At 34.5% G+C, this 14054-nt stretch overlaps 1 protein-coding gene across 7 annotated transcripts in view; it reads right to left on the bottom strand.

The window, feature by feature from the left end:
• Positions 1–501: 501 nt before the first annotated feature.
• The window catches only part of SCYL2 (SCY1 like pseudokinase 2), a 58517-nt gene continuing 44964 nt past the window's right edge, over positions 502–14054 (bottom strand). For 5 of the 7 annotated variants that reach the window (XM_069489799.1, XM_069489802.1, XM_069489804.1 and 2 more), the window contains 6 exons: positions 12670–12788; positions 8051–8151; positions 6627–6693; positions 6400–6495; positions 4751–4870; positions 502–3720 (listed from right to left, as the gene is read on the bottom strand). In XM_069489799.1, the coding sequence (XP_069345900.1) occupies positions 3076–3720; positions 4751–4870; positions 6400–6495; positions 6627–6693; positions 8051–8151; positions 12670–12788 (1148 nt within the window). In that variant the 3' untranslated portion in view covers positions 502–3075. The remainder of the gene's footprint in view (positions 3721–4750; positions 4871–6399; positions 6496–6626; positions 6694–8050; positions 8152–12669; positions 12789–14054) is intronic. The other 2 variants (XM_069489798.1, XM_069489801.1) reach the window with 1 other exon arrangement.

The following is a 14054-nucleotide window of genomic DNA, read 5'->3' as shown; positions in this document are numbered from 1 at the left end:
AATAAATAATCAGTCTCAACAAAAGCACCTCCAAGAAGACTGCATACAATAAAGGATGCAATGTGGTAGAGAACACTAGACTGCAGATTAGGAAAAAATCTAGCTTCTACTCCTGGCTCTTATCTCCTTGGGTTAAGCCACAGAAGCCTCAGGCCCTTTGTTTCTACCTCTGCTCTCAGAGAGATGGTTTGAATAAAACCCTAAGTCATGAAATCCTTTTAGTGATTGTAATCAAGTTTTTTAAAATTAATAAGATAAAAAATAGAGTACGCTACACTTATTAAAGACATTTTCTGGAACTTTAGCAGGTATATATTTTATACAGCAGTTGCAGGGTAAAATGTATTTCTTACTAAGTGTCACAGCTACAGTTTGAAAGCCACTGATGCAGATAATCTCTTAAAATCCTATATAGTTTGAATTCTTACAGATTCATTTGTTCTAAAATTATTTTAAGACCCATAAGTCACAAAGTATGAAATCACACCTTAAAATAGAAAGTTTTATCAAAGCTAAAATTTATTTGGTGCATACTTTGCTTGCTATCAGGTATTTTCACATTTACCTTTTTTTCATATGTAAAAGCAACCATGTGAGGTATTTTACAGGTTAAAAAAAACCCAAAAACCTACTTCCTTAACTTATTCAGTGAAAAGGAGGATTATAAGCATTCCAAAATAAAATAAAAAACAAACAAAAACCAGACATGTACAAGTCTATTTCCATTTCCTTTTATACATCCTCTATAAACATCACAAACTTTGCATTAGGAGAATAGAGAAGCAAACGAAAGGGCATCTTTGTTCATTTTTGTCTACAGGTGCTCCTTAACCTACCAATTCTCTACTCTAAGCACAAGGGACTTAAATGCTCTGAATATCTGAAATAACTTTAAGGTGCTCTAGTACTTTGAGAATTTTGTTCACATAGTAACACGTAAGCCTAAAAATAGCACTGTTTTTCAGAGGCAAATTCTCAGCAGAAAAAGGCAATGATAACAGTTCAATTGATGGAAATGATTTAAATAAAATATCTTTGAGAAAGTAGAAAAACTTACAGGAACAATTTTGTAAAAACATAGCACCATTACCTCAATGAATGAGCAAATTTTACATATTATATTTTTTCAAATAATCTATTTTCATATTTAGAAGTTCAAGTTATATAAGCTGTTATAGTAAGCTTTCTTTCTAATTAGGAGTCCAACACTGTTTTACAAAATAAAAAAGTTTCTCAATAAACAGCAACTATTGAATTGTTACAAAGAAAAATTTTTCAACATTAAGCAATCTTATTCCAAATGTAAGCTTTTCCCAAAAGATATATTGATATTGCATTACCAATAAGACAGCTAATTTGGTCAAGTTGTGAATGTATTTGGCAAAAACATTTTGATCTTCCTAGTGTTTTTCATTTCTTGGATAAGAATCTTTAGCAATTCTATCAATCCTTTTTCTAAAACCATGTAACACAGTACAGCTCACACAGAAAACTAGTGTGAAAACTGATTTTTATGTTTCAAAGTACCCTCTTAACTGAACGCTGCCAACAATAATGTCATCAAATTATATTTTATAATCAAGTACTATATATTAAATATATGTAGCATATGTTTGTATATATTTTTTCAATGAATATCCATATTCAATTAATAAACTTAGTACCAGCACACTAAATTTCATATGATTTATTTTAAATGATTGCTGGTCCCAGATAATTAAAAACCACAAATTCTATGGCAGTAACTATAATACATACATAGTTCTTTGACAGTTTTAAAGTAGTCACATAACAGTGGCATATAATTTTTAAAAATACAATGACATTTATAGCATAAGGCTCTGTGGTTGAATAATCAGCAAATTAAATAAGAATATCAGAGAAAAAGGTCTTTAAAAATAAAGCATGTTTCCTGTTAGGAGAATTTATTCTTTCCTTCCTAAAAATGGCTAATTATAGACATCAAAATGTTCAAACAAAAGGTTCCTAAGTTTCCTAGAAAAGTAAGAATTAAACTTCAGTAGCAGTAATTGATGAGGTCAGACTATCATGGCAAGCTGAAATTAATCTGTTGGTTAGCCAGAAGATACAACTGCTCATTTTTAGAGAAGTAAAGTTTATTACATTTGAAACAATACAGCAGAAATCTCAAAAGTTTACTCATTAAATATAGTTTAATTCTTACAAATCTCTTTTTGAAAATGCAATTCACATATGCTGCAACCTCAGAAGTCTGAATTCAAAATGAAATATGAAGGCAGTAGTCAGGGAAATCACATCAGAGTGCTTTGTCAAATATCTGTACAAATCAATACATACCTCTTCTGTGTATAGTAGGAAAAAAGTGATTCTAAATATACCCAAGTGAATGCAGAAAAATACATTACTAATTGAGGCAGACCATGCTAAAATATAATTTACAATGATTAGTTTGCATTTAAGATGGTTAGTAATGTGTTTAAACCAATGAAATCAAGGTAAGTTAAATTTTGCAGTATTTGCTCAGTCTTTTCATACTAAACATTTGTTCATCTGAAAAGTAAATAATTTTGGAAAAAGCAAATGACCTGATCCTTCTCTTTATGCTTACCATTTTCTCTCTCAGTCATACTAAATGCAAACAAGTCAATACAGCATCCAGATTTTTCACATATTAAAATGAAGACTAATGACTTGTGAAGGTAGACTGTGTACCACATAGTAATTAATAGAAGAGCTTGCAATGACCAGCAACTCAATTTTTTTAATAACACCAAGATTTACAAGCCAAAATAAACATGTGATTTAAAAATTCTGCTATTCAAGATAACTTTTTTTCTTTGAGATTGGTAAAGGTTGGGTCTTTAAAAACCTGAAGAAGAGTTGGTAAGAGGAAAAAAAATCCTCGATGCTTTAAAAAACTCAACTGGTTAGAAGTCCATACAACTACAATGCTGGCACAGAAACAGATATTTTCTGTCACAGAACCATTCACTTTCCCACTGAAGTAGCTCCTCCAAGCCAACTATACTAAGATGTAAATCAGCTCACCCATGATTAAAACTGAGTAATCCTTCAAAATAGAAGCAAGACACCTCACCCAAAAAGATCTTTTAAATCATTGCTAGCCGAACTGCTATTGGTCATAGTAGTTGGTGGCTGTGCAAAGTTCTGTGGGCTAAAGAAAGGATTACCCTGCATACCAAAGGCAGATTGTCCTATCATGTTCATCTGTGTTCCCATTACTGAACTGCCCATACCTGGAGAACCTTGAGAAGGTACAAACTGATTAAGCCACTGGTTTGGTTTCTGTTGTGATAACTGGTTCATGCTAACTTTGGGTTTCTGAGGGCCAAAGAGATTATTAAGGGCAGACATATCTGTGGGTCTTTGTTGGGTCTGCTTTGAACCAGCAGGAGGAACACTCAAAGCATTGAAGTTTGGCAGAGTGGGAGGTGCTCCCAGAGTCATCTTGCTCACTGCAGGTGTGCTTGGACTACTGAAGAAGTTCTGGTTTGTATTAACCGGCATGTTGAATCCTGAAGTCTGAAAACCCATATTGGCATTTAGGCCGTTCGTCAAGTTTTTCTTTGTATTATCAATTGGTGTAGAAAACATCATGCCAATGCCCATGGAAGGAACAGAAGTGAAGGTACTTGAAGTAGAAAGTTTAGGGTTACTAACAGAGAGGCTGCTCAAAGATGACATATTATCCATCAATGTGTCTGTCAAGTCCTTAGTCTGAAAAATATGAGGGAATTACTTTATCTCCAAGAAATCCAAATTACTTTATAATTAGTAAACATTATAGACTACATTTGAAAGGACAAGTTAAAATTAAGCTCAATGGTCTGCACCAAGTCAGCAAACTATGACCTTCAAGCCAAATACAGCTTGCCATCTATTTTTGTATGATTTTCACAGATGAATATTTGCAATCAATTTCATGATAGACAACACTAACTTTAAACCCCAATGAAGCAAAACGTTATCTACCCCCAAATAGAATTGCATTCTTCTCATCAGATCTATACCACAAAAAGAATACTCTATTATTTTTTATTTTGAATTTCATCAAAATTTTATGGAAATTTATTTTCTCTATTCTTATATCAGTACCTATAAAATATTCTCAATTTTGCCTCCTGGCCATCAAAGATTTTTTTTCTGAGGGAGAATTTTAGTGATTAAGAGGTGACAAAAAAAATAATTTAAAGAAAGCTTTTCAGATAAAATTATTCTCAAATCATTAAGAGTGCAAACTATCTACAAGTAGGGCCCTTAGTCACTGCCATAGCACCAGCACACAGAACAGTACCTGGAGGCACATGGTAGAAATAAACACTGGTCAGGTTATGTAAATACATCTTCCTAAATCAAGTTACAAACAAAACCATAAATGAAAAGCTAAAAATGGAAAATTATTTGTAGCTCAAAAGTACATCAGAGCATGAATAGTATTCCTGATCATTTCAAAGTGAACTGAGTTGAGTTTGTACTATGAGACCTTATCTCTTTTAAGAGCCCCTCCCCTATTTGTCTATTATAGATTCCTCTTTATTGGTAACAAGCACTGACACCAAACATTTTACATTGGGCAGGTTATGGAGGAGTTGCTGGAAAATCCTTTGTACCCATGCTTCTTAGAAACTACAAATTAAAGTATCCCTTGAAACACATTTTTATAAAAATACTAGTAGGTTAAGTTCTATACTACTTTAATCCTTAATTGTAGTAGACTTGAAATTATGCAGAAGAAATTAACTCTGACCTGTTTGGCTGGAGCAATAGGTGTGTGCACTTGAGGTTTTAGAGGCTGCTGGCTTTTCAACTTCTGTGCCTGCTCTTGTTCTTTCGCTAATTTTTGTTTTTCTTCAAGTGTAAGTGATGCCTTAAAACAAAATAAAGGATAAAAATCAACTGGCAACTTCATAATTCCGTTTGTAAAACAAAGTATTTCTTTTTTGGTAAAGTGTATCTTGGTATGTTTAGCAACACTTACTACTTCACTTAAAAGCAAAGCACTCTTGTGTTGGTGATTGTCACAGGTTAGGTTTTATTTCAAACTACTACAAGATTTAACTTTTTAGACAGAAAATCCCAGAATCTGTGCTAAAATATTTCTAGCATGAAAATAATTATTATTTTAAAACCATTCATTAGAGTCATCTTTTTCTAGACAATGAGAATATGATTAACTGATTTCATTCTATAAAATTTGGAGATCTTGTTCAACTCTAATCTATCTCACTACAAAAATATTTTAGGAACTCACCAAAAAGCTAAGAAAGACCTGAAGAAATATATACTGTCACTGCTAATGTCTGTAGCAAATTCGATGCTTCTCTTTTTCTTTTATGAACCTTGCTAAACTATAACCTCACAACATGCTCTCTTACAACTTTGTGAACAACTACGTCCAGTAGTTCCTTGGCCTTACACATTCAGGTATTCATATTTGCTGAGTGAATAGAAGAACGCCCTCATGAGAAGTTGAAAATTGACTTAAGTATTTTGTAATATTGGTTGCTAAACAAAATTTCAATAGGAAAGTATTAATATTTTATAGCTTATTCAAAATCAGAGGGAGAGCAAAATTTTAAGAGGAAACAGTGAAGAAAAAATGTACTCAGATTTTTTATCTATTTGGGTGATGGAATCAAATCCATTTTGGAAGTCCTCTTTAAAATATTGTTTGTTCACCATTTGTAAGTCATGTAGACATCATGAATCCCTGATAGAATAAACCAAGAAGGACACATCATCACTTCTATGGTATTCTCGTCAAAAATACACAACCTTAATCTAATTATAAGAAAGCCTGAAACAAGCCCAAATCGAAGGCCATGCTACCAAGTAACTGATCAGTACTCTTCAAAAGTGTCAGGTTGAAAATGTGATGGACCACAAAAGTTAAAGCTGTTGCCATGAAATGAAAGAAGAGAGATGAGGTTGCTGGGCTCAAGAAGAATGGAAAAAGTCTGGAACTCTCATTTGGGAATGTTGTGAGTAATACAGAAATTAAAATATTGAAGAGCAATAGTCAGGGAGAGTCTAAGGTAGACAGACAGCACAAATCTGCAGTGGAAGCCATCAACACAGGAACAGAAGCAGAGAAGAGACAAGGTGGAATTTACCATGAGGTATGACCAGCAAAGTACACGAGAAAGGACAAAGGAGTCAGGCAACCTAGAAATGGTACTGTGTGGGAGGTTGAGTAATAGAGGAAGCTACAAATCTTAATCATGTTTATGCTCAACATGGGTTAGGCCACGTTCCACTGATAAAGATATTTCATAAAGATAATTACAGAACGTTTCTTATTAAGATTCTAAACAGAATTTCCCAACAGAAATCTGTGGTTTACAGGAAATCCTATAATATGAACAAGAATACTAAGAGAATAGTCAAGAAACTCACTCTTTTATGCTTATTCTGTAACCCATCCTCTTTATTTTCTGATTCCCCACCGGTCAGAAGGTCTGCTCCAATGTTGTTAAAAACCTTGTCAATTTGCTGAAATAGAAAAAAGACAATCGTTTAAATAGACTTCAATAAAAATGTGATTTTTACTGCTTAAAGATTAAGAGCCTCACAAATGAAGCACACTGTCAAGAACTTTCTATAAAAATTAATTATCTTCTTACCTGATTCCCAACATTTGTAACTTTTGTCTCTTCAGAAGCATTCATCTGACTTCCTATGTCCAAAGATCTGGTAGAATTGAATTATGACAAAACAATAAAAATAAATGCATATTTTTAAATACTCTTACTAAAAATTGTTTATCCACATAGAATTTATTAGAACCCAAATAAACTGTGACTTCCATATTTAAGAAAAGTCATAATCTTTTTGATTATTTTCTTGCTCAAAAAATAATTTGTATTTAAGTCCTTTTTTAAAACCCAACATTTGAGATTTACGGGAGAATTTACTCAAGGTGTCATAAAACCTGCAAGAATAGCTCTTACTTTCAAAGAGCTTAACATCTCACTGAGAGAAAAGATATAATATTGGGAACTTAATGTGACTAAGCTCAGAATCTGTGATAATAACAGTAATTGTTATAATCACTGTGATGAAGGCCAGATCTATGCCTTGAGAAATAGGTAGGATTTAGATAGAAAGAAGAAAAAGGGAAGGTTCATTTCCTCACTCAACTATAAATACTGTTAAAAACTTGTTTCTACCTGTAATACATTTTAAAAATTAATTTTCAGGGTTCCTATGTTATTATAGACAATCCATTAAACCTAACATATGTACACACCACAGAATACTTAGAGCACACTAAGGGCTATTTCACCTATTTCTACACTATGTGTATTTATTAATACTTTCATCAAGTCTTCATTTATACTGGGACAGAAGATAAAGAGTTCCTATTTGGAGACCTTGCTCATGATTGATGTTAATTTTACTGATTTTCAGATGTCTTTTGGTTCAGGATTAAACTTTAACAGGTATTCTCAATTCATGCTTTTTGCTCTGAAGCAAAGAATACAGTGGAGCTTTGATTTTAATAAACTGGCATTTTCCAGTGGATAATTTCCTCCTATGCCTTCTTCTTTTGAATACTAGTATTCTACAAATCATTTAGAAAATCTTCCCTAAAAATAAAAAAGTGGATGTTGTGTTACTACATATGAAATGAATATTCTATAAATGTTTCTGGAGTTAGATAAAAGAGAAAGGAAGAAATCATAACACCAGGAATTGATAAATTTGAAAAATATTTACAAGTGGTGTTCCTGGTGTTCAGCAACCTCACTTTACAATGCCAGTGGCTAATGTTGACAAAGGATTTTCTTAGAAACAGAATTGTCTTTATGTAGGAAAAATGCTAAGATTGTATCATATCATACTTTTATACTTAGAAGTCACATAAGATTTTCAACCATATTTTAACTCACTTCAACTTATTAATATGTTGGCAAAATTTTAAATGTTTTACATATGGTCAAATTAAAATCCAGCTATTTTTCTATTCCATATTCCAGAAAATCAATCATGAGACAACTTTTATCTCACTCCTGCCCAATGTGCAATTCATTTGCAACCTACTTACTTCTGCTGTTCTTGCATTATATGAAGTTGCTCCAGTTTAGTCTTATGTTCAGATTCCAATCTATTAAGCATCTCTTTTATGACGGAAATGAAAGAATTGAACTGGTATAATAAGAAATTGATACGGTTATAATGTTTCAAGCAAGCAGCAAATGTAATCAATTAAGATAATTCAACAAGTTAATCATAATACTCTCCATTTTTACCAGTAGAATAGGATCCACTCGTAGCACTGATGTCCAACAAGGATAATATATTTAAACTCAGTGACCACAGCAAGCTTTTAGAGTATCTTTGTATAGTGGTGATATGATAGCTGATGAGGCTTTTAAGTTCCAGAAAACATGTCTCAATGAGTTTTATATCCTGAATTATCTAACAGCTGTTATTCAGGGGTCTTATATAAGTTCACTCCCTAGTTACATATTGATTTTCCTAGGATAATCCAAAATTATCTGACACCATCTGAATTTGTGCCTATCTAGAAACAATCTATTTAATAACACACAGAAAATTCCTGTTTACTCAGACTGCAATGACATGTTTGGCTAAAATAAACCTTGTTTTCTGAGAAATTAGTAGAAATAGTAAAGGTACATAATCCAACTTTCAAATAACCAGCATTTATAAAGTATACCTAACACTATGCCTTAATGTAGATTAAGCTTTGGTTAAACTTTGGTTAACTGCTAATTCTTTTTGTATTTCCAATCTTAATAAGCAATTTATTTGAATAATACCATATATTACTGGAAGAATCTAGAAACTGCATTCCTTCCCTTCCTGAATCTTATAACTACATCTTTATGCTGGTTGATTATACATACACTATTTTATTAGTCCTCACAACTCTTCAAAGTAGGTTTATTAATATTTCTATTTTACAAATGAGGAAACTCTGGCCCAGGAAGAGATAAAACAACTTACTCAGAGATACTAAACAGCTTACATGGCAGTTAGAATTCTTACTAAGTCTGTCTCCAAAGCTTGTGCTTTTTTCTACTACATTATACTGCCCCTCACCAAGCTCTATCAGTGTCATCATCTTATAATGGGAATGACAAAAGGCATATTTCCATAGCAGTTTACCATGACTGATTTTCTGCTGACTAGGCTTTTTAAAACTTTTTATTGAAGTATAATATTCTAACAGAAAAGTACACATGTAAGTGCACAGCTCAAAAAATTCACAAACCGAATAAATCCAATGTAACTAGCGGCCAGATGAAGGAAGAGAACGTCAGCAATCCAGGAGCTTCCCTGTACTCCGTTCCAGTCATTTCCCACCCCCACACTCTATAGGTAAACACTATTCTGACTTCTAGCATCATAGTTTAGCCTGTTTTTGTACCTTATATAATGGAATTTAGTAGATTCTCTTCTACATCTGGCTTGATTTGCTCAACATTACATTTGTGAGATTCACTCATATTGCTACATGTAGTTTTGTGCAGAAAAGAGTTAACACAGTAGGCCTGACCTGCTATCCTTGGAAAGCCCTGCTTGCAAGGACTGGGCTTTTGGTTGGTGTCCAGGGACTCAGATTTCAGGAAGGTTCTCCTGTTAACTGGTAACAGTGGTTCACTGTGCCTTGTTTGTGCAACGAATATGTTCTACAAACACCGGCTTTCCTTCTGGGAGTCTGGAACTTGAGAACATGCCAGGTAGAGGGTGCTACCTGATCAGTCCTCAATAAAACTCTGGGTGTTGAGTCTCTGATGAGTTTCCCTGGTTGGCAACATTTCACACATACTGTCACAACTTGTTACTGGGGCACTTGCAATAGTATCCTGTGTGATTCTACTGGGAGAGGACTCTGGAAGCTTGTACCTGGTTTCCCCTGGACTTTGTCTATGGACCTTTCCCCTTTCCTGATTTTGCCTTATATCCTTTCACCATAATAAAGTATAGTCTGAGCACAACTATATGCTGAGTCCAGAAAGTCCTTCTACCAAATCATCCAATCTGGGGGTGGTCTTAGGAACCCCCTTCAAACACAAGATACAGATTATTCAGTGGATTGCTATGTGGCATTTGCTGTTTTTTGATCAAATGCTGAAAATGGATTTTCCGAAGTTACTTATCTTTTTCACTAAATGTATATGATACTTAAATTATCTTAAATCAGAACCGACAAAGAGGGCAGTCTTGAATCAGAAACCTTGACCATGATATAAATAGGAAAACGGACAACATCTATGCTAAACTTCTGTAAAATACCAGAAGATATGAATCAAAATATTTCTTTAAAACACACACACACACACACTCTCCCTCTGTCACCCAGGTTAGAGTATAGTGGCCCAACTGTATTTCACTGCAACTTCAAACTCCTGGGCTCCAGGGATCCTCCCACTTCAGCCTCCCCAGTAGCTGGGACTATAGGCGCATGCTACCATGCTCAGCTAATTTCTTTTTTCTTATTTTTTGTAGAGATGGGGTCTCGCTATGTTGCCCAGGCTGGTCTCAAACTCCTGGCCTCAAGCAATCCTCTTGCCTTGGCCTCTCAAAGTGCTGGGATTATAGGGGTGAGCCACCATGCCCAGCCTCAAAATATTTGTTGATAAAAATAGGCCCTAAAAAATCACAAAGCTGAAGAAAACTAACACAACATTTCAAATGGAATTATATATCCTAAAATAAGCAATTAGGAATATTTAAATCAGAAATAAGAGAACGGAAATGATAAACATTGAAGACGGTTTTAACTATATTATCCTACTCCTCTCCGATATTCACTGTCTCCCTTTTTGCCAATCCCAACCCTAACCCTATCACCTAAGATCTGAAGAAACTATCAAATCAAAAATTGAAATCTAGGGACAAACTTCCAGAGGCTTACCCTACTACTTCAAATGAAATGTTGGATCTGATTATAAATTTCTCTACCTCCAAAACTGTGCTCACTCAGCACTCTCCCCACTGCTAAAAGCTCTCTTGCTTAATTTCCAGCTTTCTGCTTCCTTCATTGCTCTGATTCACTTTCAGTCCTTAATTCTAAATCTTCCCTGTCTATCCATCCTCTGTTAAACAATGACCCTTCTCAGTCTTTTCCATTACATTTTATTAAACACCATTTCCACTGTGCACAAAAATGGCTTGTCATACCTCAAGTTTTCTCTTAATTCAATAAATATTTTTGTTTCTGGCATTGCACTAAGTGCTGGAGCTACAATGAAGAATGAGCTATAATAACTACCTTTGAGGAGTCCATAATCTTCAGGAAGAGTCAGACACATAAGTGCATAGCTGTGATAACTACAGCGATAAAGGTATGCAGAAACATAATTCTATAATAATCTTCAACCGTATTACCCCTTTGCTGAAACATTTACCACATCTTGAAAGTTTATATACCTAAACCAAACAGGCATTTAATGTCTACCTATTCTAGACTCAATTTATCTTTCTCCCTTTATTCCCCTCTGTATTATACATATCTCCCAAATTGAATTATTCCTTCCCTGTGGCAGATGGACTCTTAAAATAGTCCCCAATTATCTCCTCTTTCTGCTATTCATGCCCTTGTGTAAACCCCTATCTTTGAGTATGGGTGGAACCTGTGACTTACTTCTAAGTAACAGAATATGGTAAAGGTAACAGGATATCACTTCCTTAATTACGTTACAAGAGACGGTAACTTTGATCTTGCTAACAGTCTCTCCTGCTGGCTCTGATCAAACAAGGTGCCATGTTGGAAAGACCCATGTGGCAAGGAACTGACAGTGGCATCTGGCTAACAGACAGCTAGGAACTGAGGCCTTCAGTCCACAAGAAACTGAATCCTGCCAACAACCAAGTAAGCAAACTTAGAAGCAGATCATTCCCTAGTTGAGCCTTCAGATAAGCCCCTAGTCCTTGATTGCAGCACTGTGAGAAACCTGAGCAGAGTATCCAACTTAGCCATGGTCCTGGACCAACTTAGCATGGTCCTCAGCTACTCCTGACCCACAGCAGCTATGAGATAATAAATGTGTGCTGTTTTAATCCACTAAGTTTATGGTGATTTGTTATGTAGCAATAAATAATGAATACACTACCGATACACATTCCATGACTTTATTCTTTGTTTATGGCAACTTCCCAGCCAAATGCTACACATTTTCAACATCCTGCTCATTTACTATCCTCCAACAAGGTTTTCAATAATCTATCCTTCCACCCCACAAACCTTCTTCATTTAACTCTGTGGCATATTTTTCCTTGTTTTAGCAATCTTTATATGTAATATATTTATGTATTTAATGCCAAGAAAACAAGTTGAATAAATTGAATAAAGCACAAAAATAGGTGGCTCACGCCTGTAATCCTAGCACTCTGGGAAGCCCAGGCGGGAGGATCGCTCAAGGTCAGGAGTTCGAGACCAGCCTGAGCAAGAGCGAGACCTCATCTCTACTAAAAATAGAAAGAAATTAGCTGGACAACTAAAAATATATATAAAAAATTAGCCGGGCATGGTGGTGCATGCCTGTAGTCTCAGCTACTCGGGAGGCTGAGGCAGGAGGATCACTGAAGCCCAGGAGTTTGAGGTTGCTGTGAGCTAGGCTAACGCCACAGCACTCTAGCCAGGGAACAGAGTGAGACTCTGTCTCAAAAGAAAAAGCACAAAATTATTCCTACCTGATTAAGATTAAGATTGTTTTCAATACTCAGGGGTATGAGATGAGGCAATACTTTTCCAGCCAGTTGCTCTTTGGTGATTCCCAACTTCTTATGAGTAAAAGTACATTTGTAAATACCTGATAGAAAAGAATGTGACATATTTTACAAGTTAACACCATAAATTAAATGAAATCATGGAAATAGTATATCTACTTGAAATCTCTTGATAATCAGTGCAGCACAATTTTTTCCCAGTACCCAGAATGAAGATGCTCTTAACATATGGATCAGAATAATTTCAGCCTTTATCATCAGTCCAGACTTAAATATCATAATATATTTACCCTGTGTTCTTTTGGTTTAAGAGCACATTTAACGATAGCATAATATTGAAAGCTTATCACAACCAGGTTCAGTTCTTACAGTGCAACAGTAAGGTTACAGAATTCCTCTCTATCCTGTAAACATATAAATATATATTTCAGAAATCACACTCAAACTTAAGGCATCTATTTCAAAGTGTGTAAGTATAGGTATAGTTAAAGCATAGGTCCTATACCTTTATTCATTTCCTCAGAAAATCAAACTCAACATATTTGAAACTTAATAATTTAATTCAATCTCAAATAATCCTTCCTTGATTATCTCACCTATTTACTCAGCCTTCAAGATCCCATTATCCCTATTCCTTCCTTTGGCAAAATGAGCACATTTCTTCCTCAGTTTCTGAATACCTTTGTGCACTGTTTTGTATATAGTCCATGACCTTAGAACATACCATCTCTTACTATTCTGTTAATATACACCTGGCTTATATAACCAAAGAATAACTTTATTGAGCATCTACTAAATGTTTATTTTCTGGGCACTACGCTCATTACTTTTCCTTTATTTATTTCACTGAATTCTCACAAGAATAATTATAATGTTATTTTTATTCGATAAATAAAGAAACTGTTCAAAGTCATCCCAGGAATCGACAGAGCCAGGATTTAGAGCCAGGGCTCTTTCTACTATACCAAACCCCTATTCAAGAAGACAAACTTCTTTGAGCACAAAAGAATTCACACCATATCCCAAGAGTTCTATGTCTACAGAGGTCCACAATAAATACTTGCTAACCATTCTCACAAATATTTACTGAGAGCTTTTATAGGCCAGGCACTATAGTAGGTGTTAAGAATACACAGATGAGTAATAGTTTTTTTCTTAAAAACAAAGTACCTCAGATTTAGTAAAAAATGAACTTGTTAATGGTTTTGTGATTCTGCAGCTATGCCTGGTTCTATTACTGCAGCAGACCCTTGGCATTTCCAGATTAGACTTTCATAGCTTTAACTATATATAATTTCAGACTTTCTTGACAGTAATTTGTAATTATGCTGATAGAACAGAATGTGCTA

This window comes from Eulemur rufifrons, chromosome 16 (assembly GCF_041146395.1).
Source record: "Eulemur rufifrons isolate Redbay chromosome 16, OSU_ERuf_1, whole genome shotgun sequence".
Classification (NCBI taxonomy): domain Eukaryota; kingdom Metazoa; phylum Chordata; class Mammalia; order Primates; family Lemuridae; genus Eulemur; species Eulemur rufifrons.
Note: the sequence above shows the minus strand (reverse complement) of the source record. Positions and strands in the feature narration are given on the sequence as shown.